Raw genomic sequence first — 24,679 nt, forward strand, 5'->3', positions numbered from 1 at the left:
GAAACGGTAGAGGGGACTTCATTGTGGTGCGGCCTAATTAAAACCTACAACGCACTGCAGGAGCATTTATTAGAATTAGATTTTAGACATTTTTCAAACATAACCACGTGCAGGAATCTTGTCGAGATAAAATAAGATCATGAAACTCACTTTTTAGCAGCACAGACGCACCAATGCGATCCTGTCTGTAGATTGCAGTGATACAGCAGATAAATTACACCTTTACAGAGAGGCCATGTAAACTGGAGTCCTGAGTGTCACAGATTTACACCGTAAATCATCACAGGAGCATTATAGGATGGTTTTACGAGAGTTATGATAAAATGCTCAGTAGCAGCCATGTGTAGTATAAGACATGAAAGAATTTCCCCTTAATTGTGATTTCGTTATTTTCAATTTTGTGATTTTTTTTTTGTTGTTGTTGTTGTTGCGTAGATGATAATGATAAACGTGCGTTTTTCTTTCTGTGGTTACATTACTTGTGAGATCAAATAAAACAAAGTCATGGATGAATCTACATCGTTGAAGCAGCGTTATAACGCAAAGTTATGACACCATGTTTATTTTAATTCTGTTTATTTGTGTTTCATAAAGACAATAATCGACTCTGACTAATGTAGCACGAGGCTGAAAAATGAGACAAATTAAGTGTTTTTTTTCTAACTCACACACTGTACAAATAATTTAATAGGAAGAGACTCAAACACACTAAATACATTTAATTAGGGTAAAGTTCAGTATTGCATTGTATTTAAAATAGAGGAATGCAATTAAATTTAAAACACGTTTAGATGGATTTTAACCCACACGTAGGGCCTACGATTACAGCGTGTTTGCAGTCAGTGTATTATTATAACGTACTTTCTTCTTTGAAACCATTTAATCTAATTAACGGGGCTGATTAAATGAAAGACGACATAGGCCTACCCGAATTTTTTTTTAAAATATGGGTCCCGAAACTGAAATGATTTACCATATTAACTCGCCTTCACTTCACTTCAAACTCGGTTTGTTCTCTGAGGAGTCAGCCTGTCAGGAGAAAAGCACCTTTTACTGAGCCTGCTCTTTCAAAATTGTATTATATAGCCTAAAGCCTAACGAAAAAAAAAGAAACAATAATCCAATCAAAATCAAAGAGGGATATTTTATAGTACAGGAGTTGCTATAGGGATTTTCTTAATGGAAACCGAATAAGTCCTGAAAGCTCTCTATCGAATTCAACACAATGGACGTTTTTTTGGTTGGGATATACATTTTTGTTTGCTCTCTTTCATATATATAAATATATATATAGCTTTAAATGCTATATATGCTATGTGGTAAGAGATAATTTCAGAAGAAATACTTCATGAATTTTAGGTGGAGAAAAGCGACCCATGCTAAAAGAAGCGCACATTGAGGAAGAGAAACACAAAGGCCTGAAAAGAGACGCTCAAAAATCCAGTTGGGGTAAAATGTGTTTTTGTGATCAGCGTTTACTCGATGTTTGCGTGTTGGCATCGTGCTGCAATTACACATTCATCTACTAATAAATGTGGAGCTATGGGTGCTGATTATTGCTTTTTCAGAAATCAGGAAAACGTCATCATTCACTGCCATTATAGTTTAATATGCAGTTCTTTTGGTCATAACAAAGCTGCTCTACAATTTCTTTCTATAAGAAGTCTACATGCTTGTTGCAGGAAAAAAGAAAATAAATTCATGTGTTTTACTGTATGACCTTTCCTTTCTTGCTTGTTTTATATTATCTTATCTTGTCTTATATTGAGGGAAAAAATAGCAAGTCCTGAGGGTGGGCCTGTAGACAGTTTTTTATGTGTATGTCGTGGGGGGGAATTTTCTTTGATTTGTTGGAGCAAAAGACAGTGTTTGCATTGTTTATGATCATATGTTTTCCTTTCAAATTTATGATCCATGTGCACTTTCTATAGCATCACTGGAAGATATGTTGCCACTGTAATGTTAAGTGAGATAAACCTTGGGTTTAAATGTCAGATGAATGTCTTCAGTATTGATATTTATGTTAAAATGCTGCATTTCTTTTAATGTAAATGGAAAGCAGCAAATGTAACAATGATGCCATTGTCATTATTTCAATGTCATGCAATTTATATTGTTTGTTGAGAGATGTTTCTACTGTATAGCATCATGCATTGACCTCCTTCATGGAAGAATGTCATGTTGATATGATTTTTGAGTCTGGATAATATGAAACATTTTTTTTGGGACGCATGCAGAAACAAGTCAAACACAATGAAATCACACCAAGTCACAATCAGGATAACTAAGAAAGCCAGTAACTTTACTGAAATCTCTGCAAAATACAAATAGCCTTTCCCTCCAGCAGAGGAGACTTTTATTTCAACCCCATACGTTTTCACTACATACAGCTGAATCAAGTCCCTTGAGTTACAGAGATGTGGATTTAATTTAATACCATCTTAGTCTCAAGTGGCGACAAAGGCCAGCTTATGCCGCTGAAAGCCGCTCTTGCGTTCCAGAAAACATTAGTTCCAAACCTCCCCCATTTTAAGGTTTATACAAGCTACATTTGATACTACAGACTGACTTTTTAAGCATTTTAACATATTACTCTTTTTTTTTTTTTTTTTTTGAATTCCTTTTCAGATTTTGAATACAACTTAAATAAACCACAAACACGGTGGAGCAACAAAGAATCCCATGTGAATGTAGGGACCTTAAGCAATGGTATGTTATTACACATGGCTGTACAGGTGTATGGTCTCCCCTTTGCTCTGCAAGTGACTTATCAAAACATCAGCTGAGGTACTGTTTGGGTCAATTTTTGAGGTACCAACATTTAATCTATTATTATAATGACAAAGAACAACTGATCAACAGATGATGAAAAAGAATGGCTTCAAATTTAACAAACACAAAAAGGAAAAAAAAAAAAAAAAAGAAAGAAAAGATATAAAGACAAGTTTGCTCCATGTCTTTGGTTAAAAATAATTTTCAAAACTACAACACTCTAATTAAGAATCAGGACATGTTGGCATTATTTCAATCAGTGAGTAAATAGCATGATAATTAGTGTGTAACGTGATTTGATCAAGTGGACAACAAGCATGCGTTTCACATGATCAGGCCTGAATGATTCTATTGATTCGGAGTGAATAGCACATTGTAAATACAAAATATGTTTGTTTGTTTTTTTTTGCATGTAACTGTTTCAATGCAATGCACAGGGGGACAAAATGAGCAACGGAACAGGTCATCTATCGTGGTTGGTACTGACAATGCAGCTTAGTTTCTAAAGCTACATTTGACTGACTGAAATTGAAATGTGAAACCAATTGTACATTTGAGCAAATTCTTTTATTGTCTTGTTTCAATGCTTGCAAAAACCATAAATGAATGTGAAAATAAAAGTTGAGTTTACAACACAGAAATGCCACTGGCTTTGGTTTCTCCACACTTATGCTGCCTGAAACATCATGTTTATTTTTTTTTTCTCAGCCTTTTTGTATTGAATTTTAAAAAAAGAGAAGAACACCGTTATAGAGGCTCTGCCCCTGTTTGACTACACAGACTGTATACAGTAACAACATAGTGAACCTGCATGAAATATGCACATAGAAATATCATAACACTTAAGTGACAGCAGATACGGGAGTTGGAGGCAGAGAGATATGTGGCTAGTTTCATTGTTTAAAAAAGAGAAAATCAAAACAGCTATTTATCTAAAATAAACAATTGTGCTTCTCCCATACCAGCAAGATCAATTTTTCCTTGTGTGTCTGATGCTGAACTGTCAGTGACACATGGTGACTGATGTGGAACCTTGTTTTTAAGAATGGAACATGAGGAGTCACAGAATCAAATTAGGTCTGCAAATGATCAGGGATAATTCATGACAATACACTTGCAAAATTATATTACATAAATGATTCAAGAGAAATTGTACAGACTGGTTGGGGACTTGTGCACCATCTTGAATGCAAGATTGTGAAGATTTGAATTGGAACAACAACAAAAAAAAGCATAATGTCAAACAAGCCTGTTTTGTAAGATTAACCATACTGAATAAGATAATTAAGGTTAAGAATGAATTATCCGATACATAAAAAAATGTATCTTGACATGGATTGTGGGTTCAGCTATATTTCCACATCAGTATGACAATCATGTACATCATGTGTCAACATTTATTTCTGTGTCATCCCCAGTTCCAGCCTTGTGACATTTTCCACTAACAGGTTGTTTTTTTTCAGCATTCAGGCCTGTCTTTCCTCCGTCACATAAACCCTGGCATTGCTTTCCAGCTGGTTTTTAAGGTTAGACTAAATACACCCCTGAACAGCACTGTTCAGGGCTCAAATTAAACAAACCAGACAAAATGTGCAACTGCACATAGAAACTCCACTAAGAAACCAACAAAAAAAATCATTATTATATATATTTATATATTAGAAAGCTATACACAAGCATGTTAATTTCACAGATTTTTTTTTAAAGATTCTTAATATTACCATTATTATATATAATTAGAAATACACGTTTAAAAACAAACCTCTACAAAGATAAAACAGTTCAGCAAAGCATTGGATCTCAGTCTGTTTTTCATGGCTTAGGGCTTCAAAGCCCTGTCATTTCCCCTCTGGGTGAACTATCCATCTCTTATTAGCAAAGCTATCAAAAAACACATTCTGGCTTATAGAAACTACAAAAAGCCACAAAAATGCTTTGCATTGTATTCCTTTCATATGAAAATATAAGCAAGTGTATCGTACAATTGTTTTTTATTTTTCCTTTTTCGTTTATTAATACTGAATAGTTAATACTAGATCCAGAGTTTTCTTGATTATACTAATGTAGCTCTTAGATCAAAGGGTGGTCCTCGCTCTGCTCCGTTCTTGGCGAGCGCTAAAATCATCAAAGGTTCCACATGTCTAGGATTGGGTCTGCCTGTTTACCTGTACAATCCTTCAAATGTTGCATAATAGCTTTTCATTTAGTGAGTAAATAAATCTTGTAATGTCTGGCAACTTTTTGACCCCTGCCCTTCCCCCCTTGACCCTCTATTTACATAAATACGTTGAACCTGCAACATGACATCATCTAATGTTAACACACATTTTTGCAAGGGAGAACTGCAGAGAAGGTATATAGCAATGAAACTGACACTGTACACATGTATTGTTTGTCCAACTCAAGTGCTAAGGTGTTTTCCACTGGACACACTCACTCTCATGTTAATGTTTTTTTTTTTTTTTTTGTCTTTTTTTTGTCTTTTTTTATCTCTAGTCACTGATATATCGCTGAGGCAAATTGTAAGTACGTTTTATGAAACAGAGTACCTGACTATTTTTTTTGTTTATTTGTTGATATGCATATATGTACACATACACACACGTGTAAAGATATATGCATACGTGATTCTTTTTATCCACACACAATACAATTTATGCATAGTTCCCCAACAAAAATACCCCCTGATCCCATCCCAACCAACATCCACCCTCCCAAACCCCATTACAAGACCCCACTGGTTTATATAATGTCAATATGTATAGAACACACACACTCAGCAAAAAAGAAAATAAAAAATAAAGAAAAAGAAATTACAAATAGATTTTTGAAAAGGGCTGTCCCTTTCCTTCAGCGTTAAAGAGATAAAAGGAGAGAGGCCAATGCGTCGGGCGGTGAGTGACTCGTGATATCGAGCGTGAGGAGAAAGAGGGAGCTGACATGTGGGGCATCGTAACGCTGCGTTGGTGGGGGCTCAGGGCGACTTGGGGCACTGCCGAGGAGAGGACAGAGCTATCATGTCGCCCATCCTTCTGAGAGGCGCACCCGTTTGATGGAGGGGCTCTCGCGCTCGTCCAGGGCGGGCCGGGCCAGTCCCAGAGGTGAGTGGAACTCATTCCTGTGCTCATCACGGTCGCTGCCCTCATGGGAGCTGCTACAACTGCTCAGGCTATCAACAGGGGAGCGTCCCGAGTCCTGGCGGGACGAGGGGTTCTGGGGAGGTGGTACCCCACCACCGTAGCCCCCCGGTGTGCTGCTGGTGCGATCTCTAGGAGGAGAAACAGGTTCGGACTTGATGTGCAGGCTTTGAGCAGAGGGCAGGGAGAGATTTGAACCCTGACATAAGTGAGAGCTAGAGCAATTTCTGTAGGAAGGAAAGGAAACGCAAGGGGTTACAGAGTTACAGAGCAAGAGACAAAGTGATTTTAAAGTCTAACACACGCGAAACATGCATGCAAGCACACATTTTCACACACACACATACAGTGTAACCACACAAACACATGAGAACAGAGAGGTGTCATATTTGTGCTGGACCTTGCAAGTGAAGGTTGTAAACAGTGAAGGACTCTGAGTGTGGCATCTCAGAAAAATCTCCAGTGATATGATTTATGTGATACATCATGCATTTCACAATGACACAACACCTCAAATGAAGTTTAACGCACTCACCCTAGCTGGCCGAGGGCTGAATGCTGCATGTTCTGAAGGTGTTGCTGTTGCCACCCGCTCATTGAGCCGAGGTGAAGGGAGCTGCTGCTGTTGAAGCCAGACAGGGAGGACAGGTCTGCACTATTCAGAGAATACTCTGTGTACAAACACACAGGGAAAAAAAGGAAGACAAAGATGTAGATTATAGGCAGTTTAGAGGAGTTCAAACAAAGTTTCAAGAGAATGCAGCTCTGGTAAATACTGCTGTGAGGTTACGTGACTGCATTCTGTTAGTGAGTGTGACAATAGCACCCTCTGCTGTTGAACTGATGTATAACACTTAAAAATGGGAAGGAGGATTCAAAAGCAGCACATATACGTCAAACCAGTCAAATTGTAAAACAGGTTTTTTCAGGTTATTCTGGTAAAAACTTTATCCGAGGATAGTACAGGGTAACTGAAACAATATTACATTATCTAAAACATAGTCAAGGCTATTACAAAGATAAAACTTGTGTTAATGGACATGAGAATTTGATGTATGGAGAGTACAAACTACACACTGTGATACATACCGGTACCATAAGAAGTAGAGATGGCAGATGGGTAACCACCCATGCCTTGTCCTGGTAGAGTGGGAGTTGCTACTGATACCACTGGGGTGGCCAATGACTGAGCAGACTGGGAGTTGTTTATTCTCTGGTTCTGTGATAGAAAGGTAAAACATAGAGAGCGAGAGAGAGATGAGAGAGGCTCCAGAATGTAAAATCAACTCCAAACAAAACAAACAGAAAATGCAATAAACTAAGAAAGTTTTTTTTTTTTTTCTTTTTGATTTTCTTTCATTTCTTTCTTTCATTCAACAAATGCTGAGAAAATGAATGTGATGCCAACTTCTGGGGAAATTAATCACTTGACATGCGGCACGGCTGAACCCTGCCAACCCTATCATTTACCACCCTTTCCGAGAGCCCACTGTCGCTATAGTAACACCATCGGTCTCCACGGCAACACAGGGTAGCGAAGGGAGAGGCACTTTACTGTGGCAGAGGGGAGGGTTTGGCAGAAAATAATGGTTTGATGCAAAATCAAAGTCTACTCTTTTGTTTCCCCTCATTTCTACATTCTGAGTAATAAACGCTGTGAGCTGTTTGTATGCGTCGCAAGACTCTATATGCAGGCGAATGGATAAAAGGAAGGAAGGGAGAAGTAGATACACAAGGGCTGAAGCTGAAAAGAGGCCAGGTTGCTTTTACTCTGACACACCACTGGATGGCACTATGTGCCCTCACAAAATGTCATGTGAGGTGACATTCGAGCCTTCAGCACAGTCAGCAACAATAAAGGTGAAAGTTACTTTAGAGTCTGAACTGTTTTTCTCAAAGACGCTGTATCTGGCTGTAATAATCTCGGTATTGGAGCCAAAAATTGAACGCAAATCAAGAGGTTAGACTCAGGTGACTGCAATGCTCTCAGTTCTACAAGGCACATTATGCTCTCGAGAACCATCCTAACCAGTTTCTGATAAGAAAACCTCTCAAGTTACAGATTTTTAAGGCCCATTTAGGGTTGCTTTCATTTCTAAATTTGAGTGGCAGTCTGACTTACCAATAGCAGATCGACATCCTCAGACTGACGGCATTAAAAGGGGAGGGTAATAAATTGAAATTAGTGAGTGTGAGTGAGAATATAGATGTGGTGGCTAAGCGCGGATCTAGTGATGGAGTTGCTATAGGATTGAGCCAATGGAAACAAAACTAATGCGAAAAGATGCTAAGAATAATTTTTACTCTACTACTTTAGTGCACTTTAGCATAAAGACAGAAGAAAGAAATGTCACAGCCTACATTATAAGCCAACAAACACACACAGACACAGCAGAACAAATATATGTAACACTATGGTATATCAGGCTTGGGCCAAATGTAAAATTTAAACTAGGGTGCGCTTTAAGAAGCTGCAAAGGCACATGAAAAATCTACAAAAATGTCATGTGCCTATATTCAAGCTCATCAAAAACATCATCAACCCAAGTCTGATATGAAGAGATGAAAGCAGCAGAGAGGACATGAAAGGAAATAAACAATAGCAAACAAACTAAAAGGGCCGCCCATAGATAGGGAGATATATAGTAAGTAAAGGGGGTTGGGCAATATAGGAATGATGGCACAGAGAGATTACTCACGATGGAGGGCATATTATTCTTGGCGCCAGGGGGGATGAGCACACGTAGGTCAGGTTTGCGGTTGTTCATGCCTAAGTTCATGGGTGGGGGAGACTTTGCCTGCATGTTTTTGTTCATGCCACCTGGAGAGACCAGCAGACCAGGCGAGTTGCGGTGGTTCCCATATCCATTTCCTGCGAAAGAAAAGAAAGATTGGGGAGAAAGAGATTAAATATATGTGTGTAGTTGGATGGTCTTTGAAGCAAAGACACTGCTCCATGTTATTAAAACCTGTTTCCAAAGTTTAATGATTCTTGGAAATCCTGCTATCCATGATGGTGTAGCCTAATTAAGAACTACAGGAATCAGTTTACACCTTGTGCTCCTTTTCCGGCATTTCTGTCTCATCTCCATTTCCTGTGGTAGAAATTTTACTAGCCCACCAGTCTGAGGAAACTTGTAAATGGTGCTTCATGAAAGTGGCGCACACTGGCGGAGCAGATAGTCAAACAGACAGACTGTTTTTGCCTTGTTGATCACCACTGTTTGTTTGGCAGTCATACAATGAAGGCATCCACTTGAGAGGACCTCACCCTCCACCTCTGTCACTGTCAGTTAAGGCTACATGTGCCCAGCAACAGCCAGTGAATCGTGTAAAAACATCTAATTACGGGTAGCAAGACCACAGAAGGTTGGGACCCATCATTTGGCCATCAGAGCTAAACACATGTGTGGTTCTTCCAGACAAAGACCCTGCCTTGGGGTTGCCACCAGATCTGCGTTCCCCTAAGTATGGAGGACCAAGTGCAACACACATTACTCCCTCAAAAACCGGTGGGGCGAAATCCTAGCAACATCATTAAAAACTGAGAGTGAAGCATTCTTACAAGTAACATAGTCTTTGTTTCTAATCCAATCCCACAGGCTGTTTTTCCCCTTACTTCTCCTTCCTTCTTCCAAGGGGTAGAACACAGGGCACTGTGTGGACGTTCCCACTTGAAAGACAGGCAGGAATTATACGTTAGACATAAATGAATTTCCTAATCATATACTCCAGGGGAAAATGAGTCGCAGATGTCTTCCTGGGCAATTTCCCTTGCTGATCTTTGTTTAATTTGAGAGCGAGGTTTTTGTTGTTTGGAAATGAAAAGTCTCAAAAGCTCAATTTGAACAATCTGAAGAGTAAACGACCGCTAGCGGTGAGAGAAAATGAGGCCGTCTGACAGAAAACGAGAAAAACAGTGTGTGTGACTGCCGCTGTGTGCATGTGTGTTTGTGCCTCTGCTGGCATGTGTGATGTGTGAGCATGTATAAGCTTATGTTAACAACTCAGACTTTGTGTGTTGTATGTTTTGCTGTACGCAGTTTTGCATGTGGATGGGTTTTTATAAGCGTCATTCTTCTGTCCCAGTGAGTGTACATAAGCACAGTATAAATTGAGACGCTATGAGACATGCTGTATGACTGCTTACGCGTGAGCCATGCATATGGATGCACGTGTGTGTTTTGTATTGGACCCTCTTAGTTCCAGTGTCAATCTCACATTAGCAAAGAGGCAGCTGCCTCTTCAGTTTTCCCGCTCTCTCATTCTCATGGCTGGCCCTTTGTGAGATTGAGTGGGTGCATGTGGAGATAGATGAATGAGACCTCACACACACATACAACACACACACACACCACACATACACACACTTTAGTAAATAACCCAGCAGGAAATACATCAGTGTTTCTGTACAGATGAATAAAAAAGACGCTGAGCTACAGAGAGACATTAATACACACTTTGGTCAAGATGACATGGACTTCATCTTGGTGACAGTTAATCAGACATCTGTGTATTGCCATGCTGTGGAGATGGCTGCAGTCCAGTCAATTATCTGCTAGATGACTATGATCATGAGTGGCATAGGCCAGTCCTTAAGCACTTCAAAAGTAAAATCATGAGCTAATTAAGCTAATGAAACAAGAACTGTGACTCACATCTTTCTATTCTGTAGCTTGATCACCCTGATTTTAGGACAGTTGCATTCAGTAGCGACACATTGACTCGACTACTAGATGAGAGAGACATGATATTCAGAGTTAATTTCCACTCCTCCTCTATGCTACTTTACACGGTCGAGCTGCGGCGCAGGCTGGCGTCAACCGTTGAGAGGAAGTACCAAAATTAAACACAGCCCAGCCAGGAGTCTGTTTTGCTGCTGTATAAAACTCACAGATAGAGAGCAACATCTGATCTGAGATTCAGATAAACAACTTTTTGCTATTTTTGAGGTGTGTGTTTGCGGGGGGGCAGCTGGGGTCAAAGCTAAAGGACTGCAATCTATCTCTATAGGTGCCATGGTTAGGATCTAGCACACTTCGAGATGCATGTGTTTGACAAGACCTCCCAAAGCGTTCGTTCTGTCTCTCTCCCTGTCTCTCTCCCTCACACCTCTCACACACACACACCCACACACACACACACACACAGGAGAGGTGTGGTTAAACTCATGTACATTTTACTGTTGCTGAATGAATTTCTGATGTCCTGTTGTGGTCTAACAGGCGCGCTCCGTTCTATTCCCCATACACACACACTCTTCCGTTGCGGTTTGGCCAAATGTGTATTCAACCCTGAATTCTCCAACTGAACTAAGGTGTCATACTCACGCTTACAACTTGTACAGTTGGTGTGAGATGCAGCCAAACATGAGACACACACTGTTTGATCTACTGAACTTGACTTCTTGGTATGTATAAGATTTTTAGCTTGTATTGCTATGTGATTTTGACCAGAGATGTCCTAAAGATGTACCCCATAAGTAAGTCATTTTAGGGAGTAATTGGTGTGTGATCAAGGTGAGAGGTGACGGGAGTTTCTCATTAATTCCTGTGCTTTGGTGAGCAGGGTGCTGATCGGAGGAGAGATGACAGCTATGTAATTGCACAAATGGAGGTGGGAAGTTTTCACAAGCTGGGGCCTTGGTCCAGAGGTTCCTTCATCAGCTCTCTTTCTCTCTTTCACTCACGTTCTGTTCCTCACCTCGCTCTCTCTCTCTCTTCACCAGCAGAGGAGTTGACAGATTGAACACATACTGTATATAAATGAGTGAACATACACATGCACGTACACACTTCCCACAATATTTCCATAGAAGAGACATGATGACTCAGCCTTACAGCAACATGGCCTATTTGCACTGGACTAGAATTATCTGGGGACCTTGTGTGATTTCAACTGGGCTTCATGCAGTGTACTCATGCACAGGTTAAACAAATGTGTTTCAATAAGATTTACAAGCCAAATCCAAAGGATTATCTCCAGATATGATGCAATAAAAATGAATTCTTGAGTTTGTATTTTCTACATGGGAGGCAGAGTACAAGATATGTTTTGAGTGGTTTAAGCCACTGAAAACACTGTTACTAGGCAACTAACAACAAAAATGGACTCTTCCTTGTTCCATTTTTTTTAAATGGGAGATAATATTGGGTTTATTCCGATGCAATGATAAAGAATAAGAAAATAGTTCAGAAATGAACTTGAATTTAACTTACATGGGCTCCAATATTTAAAAAAAAATGCTAATTTATGATGTGACTTTTAAAGTTGGAACTATTAGAAAATGTCCAGTTACAAAGTCATGAACAGTAGGCTGTTCAAATTCTTGCCAACATGGTAACTATGACCTCAAGGCACCACATGTAGCTACTTGAGCCCAATGAATGTGCACTAAAATGCTATTAAATCTCTTTTTTTCCACTGTAACTTTCATAGCCCAGAAGAGGAAAATAAAAAAAAGAAATACAAAATGAAAAATATATAAGAATCCAATTTACTGAGATGACAATTTACACTAAATTCATATTATCATAAAGACCTGTCTTTGGTGAAATATGGTAGGTAATCAGCGATGGAATTACAACTTTACAGATTGAGGACATTTTAGATTTGTATGGGATTTAGATGCAAAAAATGTCTGCAATCCATCAACAGGGGGACCCCAGGTAATACTAGTCCCATGAGTAGAGCTTTAAAAGCTGTCATTTTCTCTTTACAGACAGTGCTGTGACATCTGAGAAACAAAAGGAGGTGTTGTGTGTATGTGCATATCTGAAACACACATCCACAGACACACACACACACACACACACACACACACACACATAAGGCTTCTCCTTTGTTACTTAGACTAGGACACTTAAGACACTCATACATGGGCCCAGACAGCTACTTATACAGTCTGCTTATCAAAACTTACAGTGAGGAGAAGAAGAACAGTCTTTGTGGTGCCACAGTGGCTGGGCCACCTCACACTGAGTCACTAGAAGGAACATCATTAAAATGGCTGACCAAGTTCACAGAACACTTCCATCTGTGTTAACCCACTGTTTCTCCTTTGCACACATGCTTCCACCACCAGTGGATATTCATCATTGGGGTTTCCCCCCCACTCGTTCTTTCTCTCTCCCTCTAGATGAGATTTAAGAGAGCTTTGAATGGAATCTTTTAGCTTCCACAAGACTCTCTCTCCACATCGTGTTTTTTGCTGCTGCTGAGCGACGCGCAGCTCTCACAGAGCGCCTCTGTTCCTTCGCCACGGTGACACAAAGACTACATTTGAAGCATGCTCTGCAGCACGCCGTCGACGAAACACACGCCACAACAAATGGTCCTGTTGTGTGTGTGTACGTGTTTGTGTGTGTGATGAGTGACCAGACAGAGAAACCAGGCATTGACCCCTATGATGAAGCCCTAGGGGCCAGACAGGGCTGCCCAGCTGTGCCCCACTGACCCCCCCATTCTCCATTTTTTCACTGTAACTGACGTTCAGGCTGTAAAATTTCAGCCTTTAAAAGGGAGTCTCTTTGCCATAAAATTTGGCCTGACATGTCCTGAGGACAAACCCATTGACACACAGAGGCTAACACATAGATTTCTTACACATGTTCGTTAAACATTGCTTGCTCCACTCTCCACAGGCTCGTTATGGCATGGTGAGCCACTCATAACACTGAATTAATTTGGTTTCAGACATACAGTATGATAGAAGTTACTGTGTAGAGTTTGTGTGGCAAAACAAGTTGTTCCAAATGGGAGCTATGGGTGTTGTCATTTTGAGTTTACATCAAAATCCAAGAAGTGGTAGAAATAAAGGGATGGCTAATAGTGCAGAGTAATAGAGAAAATTTAACTGGGCATTCAAAAGTCCATTATCTCCTCTGACTGCCTGTCAGTCAATCTGCTGCTTCACTATATAGTGAAATTTTATTTCTTTCTCTCCACTTGTTCTACCATTTTATAGCTGAACAGAGGCAGGATGTGCCACAGCCCGAGCACTGAGCAAACATTCCCAGATGAACTCCACGACCACTAACATCAACACATCATGGACAAAATCTCCACTTGGGTTTGGGTTACTATTAGTCATGCATTTTATGGCCCAGAGTGGGTGAGTGGGTGCAATGTGTATGTGGGTGTGTGTGTGTGTGTGTGAGGGAGGAGGGGGGGAGGGGGGGGGGGTATGTGTGTGTGCATGTTAACAGACAACTGTGTGCGAGAAGAGGACGCCATTCTTACCAGCACTGGTGCCTGCGCCAGTGGTGAGGTCAGCACCCATGAGGCCACCTGAAAGATGAGAGAGAGGAGTGCAAAAGAGAGAAAACCATTAGAGGATAGACACCCACATAGCATCCACTCAGCCTCCTGTCTCTTACCTTGCTGGCCTTTCAGAAGCAAACTCAATTTAATCACAATCCGCTGTGCGCGTGTGTGTGTGTGTGTGTGTGTGTATAAGTGTGCATTTCAGTATCATACGTGTACTGATACCAGAAGTAATACTGCCTCCCACTCAAACCTTAACACTCTAAGCAACTGGACACTGCGAGTGGATACATGTAGCTGCCGTCCAAGAAAAATGACACATTATTATTTTTAAGCCATGTGAGGTGGAAGAGTGGGAGGGTCCAGAACGTGTGCGGTTTGGTGTGGATGCTGCGAGTGCCAAAACTCATATTTAGTTTGTGCTGGCGCTTCTAGCATCCAGTTGTAATGACAGGGTGAGGGTGTGGGCAGCAGCCTTCAGACCAGTGGGACAGAAAAAGGACTTTGGACAACAATAACAAACCAACAGGCCTGATTTGCTTATGTCATCAGCAACTCAATGCCTATACATAGAGCCAGACATCCAGTGTGTAGAACCTCAACCTAAATCAACGAGAATGTGCGCTCAAATTTAATGTGATATTGAATCATTAACTTACTTTAAACAAAATACTGAGCATGTTGACTTTACGTTCATTCACTGCCTGGGTAGCTGCCATAAAATAAATGGGGCATTTGGTGTGTGTGTGTGTGCATTACCTGTGCATGTTAGCATGACAGACAGGTACACACAGAGTTGAGAAGATAAACAGGATAACAGTGTGTACATGGGTGTATGAGTGCATGTGAGGCCCTACCTGTGTTACCTGCACTGGGGGGTCTGTGTGTCACTCCGGGAGACATGCTGTTTCTCTGTAGACCATGGTGCGCCAGTGGCAACAGGTTGTGGTTTCCTAGGGAACCACCAGGATGGCTGTAAATGAGATTGTTCTGGTTGCTAACGGGAATGGACACGGGCATGTCGTAGTTCGATGGGGGCATGGCCTGCTGAAAAAGAGAGGGAAAAAGAGAGAGACAGACACGAGGTGAGTTTGATTAGGTTAAAGGTACTAACGATTTCAGTGAGTGAACAAACTAAAAAAAGACCATTGTGTAGAGGAATGGACAGAGTAAACAAAAGAGACATAACAATTCATTTAAATTATTTGTGTTTCTACAGTGTTCCTCCGGAACCAGTCAAACACTGAGAAGAAAGACAGAGACACTGAAGTTTGAAAGGATAAATGTACAAATAACAGTAGGGAGCCATGCACAACTGAATGGTACAGAAGACAACTTAGAGCAAAGACTAAAAAACAAGAAAGTATGGGTGGTGAAGGGGAATGGGTGGTGAAAAGTCCTCTCTCAAATTGCTCCCAAGATGATATATGGGTTGGCAACACTTTGTAGTCCAAACTTGATCCAGTACAGGTAGGTTAGTTTGAATATTACTCATACCTTTCCGTAAGTTAGTTAAGTTTTGACCTGACATGTTGTGACATTCATCATTATGAAAGAAAAAGGTTGACCTGAGGGAGAATTGTGCTGTGGTCGCTGCATTTATATCCCCAGAAATACATTCCTGGGTTATTACATTAAAGAAATAAGAAGAATATGGTTTACTGGGAATAAAGCCAATGGCATTCCACTGTTCTAAGAGAGCTAAAGATAATTCACTCTGTCTTCACCTCGATGAAAAAGTCTGCACTATTTCTTGCAAAAGTAGCTTTGTGACTGGAGAACTGAATGCAATCAGGAATAATTTATTTTTCCATCACATGGAGCTAATGCAAAGTATTTTTAAGTGGTAGACTCAGATCAGTCAGCAGTCTCATCAGAAATATGAGTAGGGGTAGCCTGCTGGCCCCAGGCGTCTAGTTTGTCATGTTTATTGTGTCACTTGGCAGAAGGGCTTAACCTTGGGAGTGCCCTGGAAGTGGTTGATCCTGCATGTTAGCTTTAGGAAGTAGAAAATAGGGCCCTAAATTACTGCCATGTGTCTAAGAGCAATGGAGGGAGCTCATCAGGGGGAACATCAGCATGGCTTATGTAGAAGTGGGATATGTGCCTTAGCAATGCCTCATCTTCTTCAATTTTCTCCCCTTTGCTTTGTGCTTTTTGCAGGCCAAGTATTATTTCAATGTACAAAGATGGTTACTTAAACCATATTTTATTGCAGGCCTTTGCACGTTTTGATTTTACATTAACTTTACACAGGAGTGGGCTAGCCAAAATCTATGGATGCTTTCTTTTATAACCAGCGAGTGGCTGTCTATAGTTCAGTTTCATTTTTTGCAGATTTTCAGTAATTTCTTCTATCTTGGGTTTCTTATTGAAGTTTTTATACCCCATGACCTCTCTGTTGCAGTATTCTTTAAGAGTGGGGGGAGCTATAGATGTGTGTATCTGTGTGTGCACACATTTGCGTGTACACACACCCCGTTGCTGGGTGTAAGGGCCCCGCCTGTAAGCTGTCCTTTAACCAGTGCCATCCTTCCTGTTTTCACTCATCTTCCTCCTCCGCCTCTCCCCACAGTCCCCTGAACAGTCCCCTGCAATCCAGAGGCCCAGTGCTTGGCAGCCACCCTGACCACACACTGAACTGCCACTTGTTGTGTGCAAAGTCCCCCTCCCCACCACCATCTCCCCTGCTGCTCCCCCCCCCATCCCCGCCTAGCTCCAATCCCAAACCCACCCCACCCCAGCTCACCAACCCCTGCCTTATTTCAAACCACATCTCCCCCTGCTCCACGCGGCTTTGTTAGACACTACTGTTCTTCTCTGAATTATCTACCGTGGAATTATCTCTTTCTCTGTATGGCTAGTTTGCTAACCATTTCAATATGGTGGTTTTTGAATGGAGGGCAGGCTCGGTTTACATAGAAAGCAGCTTTTATTTTGTGGTTTCTGGCAGCTGGCTATAGATTAGATTCTTCTGGAAAATTAAAGCTATATAATATAAATCCAGCAGCTGACATGTCTTTACATATCTAAGTCCATCAACAGAGATGTTGCTATAAAAGATATGACTTTGCCTTCAGTAGCCTAATTGTTTCAGCAAGGAGGAGAGATAGTTGAGTTTTGTGAGGTATGTATGCTTAAGCGTTTGTGAATGTCTGCTGCTGTTTCATTGCCACAGTGTCGGCCCTTGTTGTTGCGGGTGACTGAGTGCTGTGTTTTGGAGCAGGAAAAGGAAAAGCACATGCAGACCACACCTCCCCTGAGAGCTGGACAAGGCATTCTGGGTAACAGGTTCAAGGTGGGAACCCAGTAAGGTTAAAATTTGTCATGAGACAAAGTCTGCAATTACTATAGCAAAAATTCCTGCTAGTTGTGGTTGCAGTTATGTCAAATTAGAGGACCGTTCCTCAACTGTAATCAAGCAAAATCAAAGAACTGTAATTTTTTTCACTGTAAGTACACAATGTAATCTTTAGTCTTACTTTCACTCTCACTTTGTGTATTTAGTCTAGTGGCAAACAATGGTGGTTAGCTGGGTTAGCTCAACAGTTACTGGCCAGTCAGCATTTTGTTAGCCTGCTGAGGATGCTGCGTAGTGTCAACCCAGTACTTACAGGTATTTTATGACTTTTAATCATGTGATCAAACTCCTCGTTAATCTGTTTGTATTTCTCCTCAGTGCGTGGGGTGAGGATGAGAGCAGACTCGAGCTCCGGGCTCTCGCCGCCTTTGTTCTCCTTCTTGCTCAATGCCTGCCAGGTCCCACAACCACAGAGATGGACGGAGGAAGACACAGATGAAGGGGCGGAGAGATGGATGGTAGCAAACAGATGACGAAAATGAGGAGACGAGGACGAAGCGACAGAAAGCATAGGGGAAAAAAGGGGGAGAGAGAGGAAAGAAAGGTGAGAGGAAGGTTCGGGGTTTGACAAGAGGTACTTACACACAGTCTCTGTCTGCTGATCATCAGATCAATGTCCTCGTTTATTTTCCTGTACTTGTCCTCAGACTCGGGGCTGTGGCCGACCGAGTCATCTGCGTCGGGGTCTGGGCTGTCACAGCCATTTAGGCCCTTCTTTCTCAATGTCTGCAAACAGAGCAGTTGCACAACACAGTTGAAGGACTTTGGGGTGGGGAACAGTGACCCAGGTGAACAGTTTGGGGGGGGGCAAATGGTGATGAACTGTGAGGAGATGCCTTTTAGAATTGACCCTGACAAAAGACAAGTCCAATTAGAAAGACTTTGGAAAACCATTTAGAGCTTTCGTTAACAAAGAGTATTAACTTATTTCAAATGAACAGATTTCTAAAGTAATTTTCACTCTATGAGAAAATTGAGTCTGTTTCTGAGAAATTGTTCTAAAAAAGATCTTTAACCATTACAATGAATCATTTTGGCAGGCTCCATTCTAACATCCATCAACACGGGGTGATGTGAGAATACACTGGCTGCTTTGTGAACAAGTAAACATGCAACTAAACACTCAAGATGGCACAGAGGATTTAATAGCATCCAATAACAACACATAACAAATGATCAAACTCTTGACCAAATGACAAATAATGGGACCTTAAAACCCTCATAATTACACAGGAAAAGTGAAAGTCATAAAAGAAAAAACATTTTAACAATAATGACCAGTGGGTAAAGAGATTAAATTAAGATACGGGAGAGGTTCTTGAGTTCATGCCTGAGATATTATGTACTATTAAATGTGGCAGTTTCTGTTTTGGCCACCTGATGGCCACCTGCCCCCATTAGAGTGGCCAGAAAATAGCAGACGGGCAGAAAAGCTCACTCTCAACTCTCTCACCACCCCCTTAGAGTGGCAGAGAGACAGACAAAGAGAGCGTGAGAGAGAGAGAAAGAGAGAGAGAGCCGCTTCTGTCCTTTTTTAGATATTGTTGACAACCATAACAACAGGGATAAGTTTCATAGCACATTACTGTGTGTGATAGCATAAGGGTATGTTTGCTTGAGCAAGTAGGCATGTACCGATAGGTGCTGTGTTCATTTGCCTCGTAAAGTGAGAGACAAAGACAGAGTGGGAGAGAAGAAAAGTACAGTAGCTGACAGTTAGAGATCTCATCAAAGGCAACCCCCCCCCCATCCCCCCTCTCCTCCCCTCCACTCTCTTCCACCCCCCCTTCCCTCTCTCCTTCTGGCTTTAATAAAGGGAGATTAGTCTACAGGAGGAATATCACGGGCCTGCTCCTGTCTGTGCAGTCGTCGCTTCACACTGCGCTCTCCTACTTTCATCTGAAGCTCCATATCAGACAGACGTAATTAAATTTACTTTAGCACACCCTGTATTTGATGCTGATCAAGTGTGTGTCTCTCTCATTCTGTATATGTTGTAGTGTGTGTATGTGTCTGCTGGTGTGAGCGTGTGTCTGTGTGTGGGAGGGGAAAGAGGGGAATGAGTCTGTGTTTGTGTGTGCATGTGTGGGTGTGTGAGAGTGGGTGTTAGCGTCAAGAAAAAAGAAAGAGAGAGACTGAGCAGGAGAGAGGAGGAGGATAGATGCTAAGATAAGTTAATCTCAGTGAACTTCTTCCTCTCATTTGTTTGTCTCCATCAGTACTCGCTCACGGAAGAGATACAAGTGCTAGCCGCTCTATCACAACCAGCAGCAGAAGTGACAGGGAGCGATCTGCCTGCTTAGAAAACAAATAACAATCCAGTCATCTCTCATGTCAGCACAACAAAGGCCTGTTTTGAGTGTGGTTTTAGTGAACTTAGAGGGCTTCTTTTGTGTGTGTGATAACTGTTTGATTCCTGAGGCGTCTCGTGGCGAGGCAGCTACTGTAAGCGTGTCAACATTTGCTGGCTCTCCTCTTCTCTCTCTGAATCCTCACTTGGCCCCTAGAGTGGAAATCTGGAATTCTGAATTTGAAAGCGTCTCTCACATCTTTGACAGTCTTCAGGAAATCACACCAAACAAATCAACCAAGGCGATGCAGGAGATCTGACTTCTAACAGCCCTACAGTGAATCAGGCACTCTTGCTCTATCTGAGGTGGATGAGTCAAAAGAACAAAGGGGTTACAGAGGTTTAGCATGCTGTCTTTTTTGGCAAAGGCGTGAGATGTAAAACTTTTGCTATTTCTTTTGTGTAGTTTCATTCTGGTCTTGGCGATGCATCATATCGAACTGACAAGAGCTGAACCACTGGCCTTTTCCTGTTCACATGAGAATCCTTGCGAGAAAAAGCAACTTTTCTTTCTACTTACACAGATTTTCACCACCCACCGCCACCAGCACAGAGTGCATGAGAGATTCACTTCCATTCTAGGAAGAATAGCAGTGGGGCATTGCTGGGAGCGCGGAATGGGGGCTGGGGTAAAGGTGACTCCCATATGGGGTAACTGAGCTGGTGGTCTGGCAGGGGGTTGGGCAATGGTTGCATTGGGTGTTGATGGGTTGCAAGGAGCCAGGGTGTGAGTGTTATATGACTTTGAAGCATGTGGCCCAGGCTTAGCTTTCCAGCAGGGCTCAGCACATCGAGGGTGCGGTACAAGGACACTATGCCACTCATCCCAGTTATGCCCACCTGTTTAAAGACATCACACCTGTTGCCAAAGGCTGACACACATCCCAAGAACCAATCACATCCTCTGGAGTGTTCATACAACCATAGAAGGCCCTCTCGCTCTTGTGCTCTCCACCTCACCACCCCACTGCCCTCTCGTCATCCTGTATATTTTGCCCTTCTCTAATAGCACATTGCTTTATCTGTACCCTGAATTTGTTTTGTGTCTCATGGTAGAGTCATCGTCAAAGAAAAAAGACTAAGAACCAAGCACAGTTTTCTACATTAAACCTTCTATACCTTAACTGTTACAGCTCAACACAACAGAAAATACAACCTAATGTGGACACACTATGAAGTAAGAAACGTATAATCAGTGAAAAACACTGATGGAGAAAAGGGATTATAGAACGGAAATGCTACAAACCTACAGCCCACTACATGTGGACAGAGAGAGAGCACATGAGAGTGAAAGAAGGAGAAAAAGTATGACGGAGAGGAAAGACTGCAAAAAAGCTGTGTATGCTTGCTTGGCTCTGTGTCTTTCTCTGTGGCCCATTTGGAGGCTTGCTCCTAATTAAACTCCTTCTTCATGATGCTCCCTCATGACTCGACTTGTCACAGGGCCTGTGTGAAGCAGGCACGGCATAGACACAGCGTCCTACATACTTAGACACCCGTCTCATCAGTACCCTTCAGCTCTTCATACACAGCTAGGCTGGCCTAGACTGGGCTGGGTTAAAATGGACTACAGGACCATGAGCAAGGCTTAGTTAGGTGACCTGAGCTAGATTGAAACCAGGTGCTAAGTGACACAGGGATGAGCTACAAGGGAACTGATTCACATTGTCTATTGCTTGGTGTTATATCTGTCAAATATCTGTATCTGTCTTTGAGTTCTCTGAGCTTTTAATTGCTAGATGAAATGCAGCTTTTACTCATTTCATAGTTTGGGGTGTGGGTGATAACTTCATGGAGCTGTTGAGAAAAACTGTGCAGGGTATTTGGGTGTGAATTCTGGGTGGCCCCAGGGGGTCTGCTAGGGACAGCTGACGCCTGCCCAGAGCTCCTGCCATACCAGGATCCGTCTGCTCGGCATTCTGCCACCCTGCTCACCCTCTCTATCCCTCTATCCGTCTTTCTGCCCCCATCTTTCTGTCTCAGTCTGCTGCTCAGTCTGTCTCTGTCTCCCAGCCTTTGTCCTCTTCCCCTCATTTTCTGCAATAGTACCACATCTCAACAGAAGCTGAATCAAAACATTGTTGGCTTGATGGGTACGTCCTTATTTCTGATAGTCTCGGGCTAGTTGATGGGTTGTGTTTGGATAGAGCTTCAATGCTGATCATTCCCCTCTACAGTTATCTTGGCAGTGGCTGAAGGGTACGACACATTCAATATTGTGTTTATGGCTATTGGCGACAGCCAGGCCAGTAAATGTTTCTCAATGTCTTCAACCCAATGGCTGACAGCATCAGTGCAACAACCCTCTACAAAAACAGCCAGTTTATAATGGGCCTTTTATATCTTTGCCAACAGTGTATGGTCTTCAGAATACACACTATTGTAAGTAAAACCAAGAGTTATAAAAGAAGATAGTGTAGTACCAAGGCACAAAGAATTTTCCCCAATAAATGCAGCAGTTTATGGTTTTGCTATATATTTCAGTATTGTGTGGAAAACAAGTCACTGACAGACAAGCACAATATAAAGGAATTAATAACTCTGCCAATTATGGTCAATCATATTTGCTGTGCTGTTGAAATATAATAAAATGGCACTGGAATAAACAGCTTTTGTCTAGCAAGGTCTCGGCCTCTGTTTGTCAAAGTGTAAAAAATGGTAGATAGCAGATTGATTAACACTGATCAGAGAATAATCTCATACACCATGATAGTATGCCAGTAGTGCACACCTGCTATCACAATGTGTGGGGACGTGTGTAGTTTATGTGTGACCACAGGGTGCACCTACAGTATGTACTTGTATGTACAGTTAATATAAAAGGGTTCCCAAATAATCTTTTAGCAAATGTCACCTAAAGCTAGGGGCTACAATAATTAAATTGTAGTTCACACAGTATATAAAAGTCTGAATGGCATACTAAAGGCTTAACCTAAAAAATACATATATATATTTTCTTTCATTGGCCTTTACACTAATTTACAAACCTAAGATTTAGATCATCATCAAGGTGACAAAAGGAGGAAAAGTTTGGAAAACCACAAGACAGCAGGGAGCTCCCTTGCTTTTACCAATTGACAAACTCAATTTCGTCAGAGCAAATTGGTAAGGAGCAATGTGGCTCAGTGTCAATAGGGGTGAGGCAGTGGGGAGAACCATTGTCCCTTTCCATCACAAATAACAAGATGGAGGTGGCCATGAAGTGGACCCGCTGTGGATTAAGACCCCCCAGCACCGCTGCACAATAAGCACACTCGGGGTGGCCTTGCTGGCGGCAGGGATGGGCTAACAGTATGTTTGGGATGTGCTCTCATTCTTCTTATTTCTATTTCTTTTTCTGTCTGCCTTGCTCTCATTTTTGTCTCACCCCTCACTCTCGCTGTCTCTCTTTCTCACTCTTTCTTTCTCTCTGCTTTTCAGAGTGGAGGGAACATCAGAGGGATCAGGCTGGCTTAGCTTATTGGAAGCAGATGGCAGACCAAAGGCAAGAAGGCCACAGTTTCATGAAGCGTGGTTTTAACATGCCAGGACCATGTCGAGGGGCATGCCCATGGATGATGGCTACATGGTGTGTGTGTGTGAGTGAGCATTTGAGGGGAGATGGTTGATTTTTGTAGGTTAGTGATCTGAGGAATGGGACCCCCAAATCACAGTCTGCCCCAGCCTGTTTTTTTCAGTCATCATCTGTGCATCCCTATGCACTAGTTGAGGCGACGTTTGAAAAACTATCGCGTCAATGACTTTTCAGTGATTTGGTGGCTTTGAAGCCCCTTACTCCTGGTGCCCTGCTACACTATAATCAGGAATCAAAGGCTGGCGCCTGGAATCCATCATCCCTGGGCAAAGTGGTTGTGTGTTGCTCAATAACTCTGCCTAAATGTGTAATTACTAGCTGTCTAGTGATAACTAGATTGACTAAACATAAAAAGGGAAAGAGTGAGACCAAAAATAGACAAAATGTGTTAGAGTAAGTGAGAGAGACAGAAAGTGAGACAAAGAGAAAGGCTACTGTGCACAACAAGGTTCCTCCACATATCTCCAAATTGTGGCATTGTGATGGTGCATGTGCTAAAATCATCATTAAGAAGAGCCCACTGCAGACGAGAGCCCACTCACAGATAGTCTTAGCTAGCCAGTACACAGCATAATACCAGATGGTGCAGTGCTTCCCATATGGAAGAGACACACACTAAGCACATGTCAGAATCCAACACTGTTTGCTGCAGCAGCATCCCAGCCCTGGGAACAAAGTGGTCATTCAGACTAGTCACTACACTGTATAATTACCCAGATAGACATTATGAGACACAATGCCAGCTCAGTGAAACTGGATAAAGAGGGCACTTATGTCTGCACCCTCAATCTACCATCTTTCATCCTGTCTACACACCAGTTGCATAATACATCTCTATTCAATTGATAGAGAGAGAATGTGTCTATATGTATTTCTGATTCAACATAAAAATCAATTCGCCAAGGCTAAATCATGTATAGAAAACACTCTCATAGTTACTTTACTTAGATACACTGTAATGCCATCTGAGCATTTTATGCAATGTCACAGTCATGACACTATTTGACTGCACTGTGATATTATCATTTACATACTTTAAGTTATCATTAAATAATAACATTGTAGCCACAGCAAAATGATCCCAGTTCTCTGAGGATGGCAATGGGTGAAACTTCAAGTCCCGCTCCAGCCACCCTCTATTCCTTCTTTGTCCCCCCCCCCCCCCCCCCCACTAATCATCACTTATCGTCTTTTGTCTCTCTGTCTCTTATCGCGTGGTG

At 41.9% G+C, this 24,679-nt stretch overlaps 1 protein-coding gene across 13 annotated transcripts in view; it reads right to left on the reverse strand.

The window, feature by feature from the left end:
- Positions 1-2,275: 2,275 nt before the first annotated feature.
- The window catches only part of mef2cb (myocyte enhancer factor 2cb), a 75,917-nt gene continuing 53,513 nt past the window's right edge, over positions 2,276-24,679 (reverse strand). For 5 of the 13 annotated variants that reach the window (XM_042421837.1, XM_042421832.1, XM_042421834.1 and 2 more), the window contains 7 exons: positions 18,118-18,261; positions 15,032-15,221; positions 14,151-14,198; positions 8,609-8,781; positions 6,999-7,128; positions 6,445-6,580; positions 2,276-6,136 (listed from right to left, as the gene is read on the reverse strand). In XM_042421837.1, the coding sequence (XP_042277771.1) occupies positions 5,788-6,136; positions 6,445-6,580; positions 6,999-7,128; positions 8,609-8,781; positions 14,151-14,198; positions 15,032-15,221; positions 18,118-18,261 (1,170 nt within the window). In that variant the 3' untranslated portion in view covers positions 2,276-5,787. Of the gene's footprint in view, positions 6,137-6,444; positions 6,581-6,998; positions 7,129-8,608; positions 8,782-14,150; positions 14,199-15,031; positions 15,222-17,788; positions 17,927-18,117; positions 18,262-24,679 lie in introns of all 13 variants that reach the window. The other 8 variants (XM_042421846.1, XM_042421845.1, XM_042421842.1 and 5 more) reach the window with 8 other exon arrangements.

The sequence above is a fragment of the Thunnus maccoyii genome, chromosome 9 (genome assembly GCF_910596095.1).
Source record: "Thunnus maccoyii chromosome 9, fThuMac1.1, whole genome shotgun sequence".
Lineage (NCBI taxonomy): Eukaryota > Metazoa > Chordata > Actinopteri > Scombriformes > Scombridae > Thunnus > Thunnus maccoyii.